This window comes from Mus caroli, unplaced genomic scaffold, assembly GCF_900094665.2.
Source record: "Mus caroli unplaced genomic scaffold, CAROLI_EIJ_v1.1 scaffold_22819_1, whole genome shotgun sequence".
NCBI lineage: Eukaryota > Metazoa > Chordata > Mammalia > Rodentia > Muridae > Mus > Mus caroli.
Window position 1 is genome coordinate 1 of NW_018388508.1, and position 2,274 is coordinate 2,274.

A 2,274-nucleotide genomic window follows, 5' to 3' on the forward strand; every position below is an offset into this window, starting at 1 on the left:
AAGGGAACTGCAACCCTATAGGTGGAACAACATTATGAACTAACCAGTACCCCAGAGCTCTTGACTCTAGCTGCATATGTATCAAAAGATGGCCTAGTAGGCCATCACTGGAAAGAGATTCCCATTGGACTTGCAAACTTTATATGCCCCAGTACAGGGGAATGCCAGGGCCAAAATGTGGGAGTGGGTGGGTAGGGAAGTTGGGGAGTGGAGTGTATTGGGGACCTTTTGGATAGCATTGGAAATGTAAAGGAGGAAAATACCTAATTAAAAAATAATTTAAAAAAAAAGAATACTCAACTGAGCAATATCAAATATTTGAAAAGCACCTAAGGAATTTTTCATCATCCTTAGTCATCATGGAAATGCAAATCAAAACAACCCTGTGATTCCATCTCACACAACACAGAATGGCCAAAATAAAAAAAAAATGCAGGTGATGCAGATGCTGGTGAGGTTGTGGAAAAAGAGTAATTCTTGTTTTATAATCTCATGTAGTTACAGCTCTAGGGCTGTTGTTAGTGACTGAATGGAAGTGTGATTGTGCCCTATCAGATTTAGGATAGGTAAAAATCCTTTCCCAATCTATTCGTGGTCTTTTTGTCTTTTTGATCATAATCAGCAACCAAAAGCAGACACTATTTCATATGCCAGCAAGATTTTGCTGACAAAACCCTGACATAGCTTTCTCTTGTGAGGCTATGCCAATACCTGGCAAATATAGAAGTAAATGCCCACAGTCATCTATTGGATAGAACACAGGGCCCCCAATGGAGGAGCTAGAGAAAGTACTCAAGAGATGAAGGGGTCTTCAACCCTATAGATGGAACAACAATATGAACTAACCAGTACCCCCAGAGCCTATGTCTCTAGTTGCATATTTAGCCTAAGATGGCTTAGTCGGCCATCATTGGGAAGAGAGGCCCCTTGGTCTAGCAAAATTTATATGCCCAGTACAGGGGAACGCCTGGGTCTAGAAGTGGGAATGGTTGGGTAGGAGAGCAGGGCAGGGGGTATTGGGGACTTTTGGGATAGCATTTGAAATGTAAAAGAAGAAAATATCTAATATATTTTTTTAAACTAAACAAAAAAAACAGAAATGTGATTGTGCTGCCATATACTGTTGTAGGTTGTTTTTTTTTTAATTTGGAGAGAAAATTATTTTAAGCACATATTAACAGTACAATTTAGTGGAAAAGGCGGTCTACTAATAAAAATCAGAAAATATATTAGAATGGATACTAATTTTCATAGGATAACAAAAGCAGTGTATTGTGAGCAAATAAATATCCTGAAGAAAAAACACAAACCAAGAAAATTCTAAAATGAGTGAAAGAAGCAAAAATTAGATGTGAGGGTTCATGGGTAACACCAGTAAAAGAGACTGCCACACGTGTCTTCAACAAACAGAACAAAAATTAGGAAAAAAATAAACACTGGAAATGTAGATTATTTGAGTACAGCACTGAAGTACAATGGAATATTACAGAGACATTCATCTAAATATGCAATTGACATTGTAAAGCAGAACACACTGTTTGGACTACTGCAATCAAACCACTGGCCAGAGTTTATTTTCTAAGAGGAAGTAGCTAGACCCTAAGGACTTAGAGGGTTTTTGTTCCAGTCCGTATCACTGTGTGGATGGGAACTAGTAAACTGCTGGCAGTAATAAGTGGCAGCATCTTCAGCCTCCATGCTGCTGATTGTGAGAGAATAAGAGGTCCCAGACCCACTGCCACTGAAGCGAGCAGGGACTCCAGAAGCCAAGTTGGATGTGTGATAAATCAAGAGTTTGGGGGAGGATCCTGGCTTCTGCTGGTACCAGTACATGTAAATTACACTTGAGCTGGCACTGCAGGTCATGGTGACCTTTGCCCCTGGAGATGCAGACATGATTGCTGGAGACTGGGTGAGAACAATTTGTCCTCTGGACATTATGACTAGAAAAAAGCAAAATAGAGGGAGAGGGATTAGTAAAAATAGAGATACAAAATAATTTTATACCACCCAACATTCAGATGGAAGAAAAATAAAAACTGTATTTTAGACTCAAATTCCCCAGGGATAATAATTTTGGTTGGATTCTGATCTCAAATTCCCTTACTTCTGTTACCTGAGGCACTGATTAGCAAGAAGCTGAAAATCTGCACTTGAAAATCCATTCTGTCTTTGAATTTTGGTCCCTAGCTAATTACTGCTCTTCTCATAAGTACTTTGCTTTAAAACAACTGTGAGATATTTGTGGTTACTGAAAATGAAATATGCAAATAG

The 2,274-nt window shown here is 38.9% G+C and overlaps 1 gene segment (V, D, J or C); it reads right to left on the bottom strand.

Moving 5' to 3' along the window:
- Positions 1 to 1,599: 1,599 nt before the first annotated feature.
- Positions 1,600 to 2,195, bottom strand: LOC110287644. The segment is given in 2 exon segments: positions 1,600 to 1,943; positions 2,117 to 2,195. Coding segments are annotated over 2 exon segments (393 nt in total).
- Between the last annotated feature and the right edge of the window lie 79 nt (positions 2,196 to 2,274).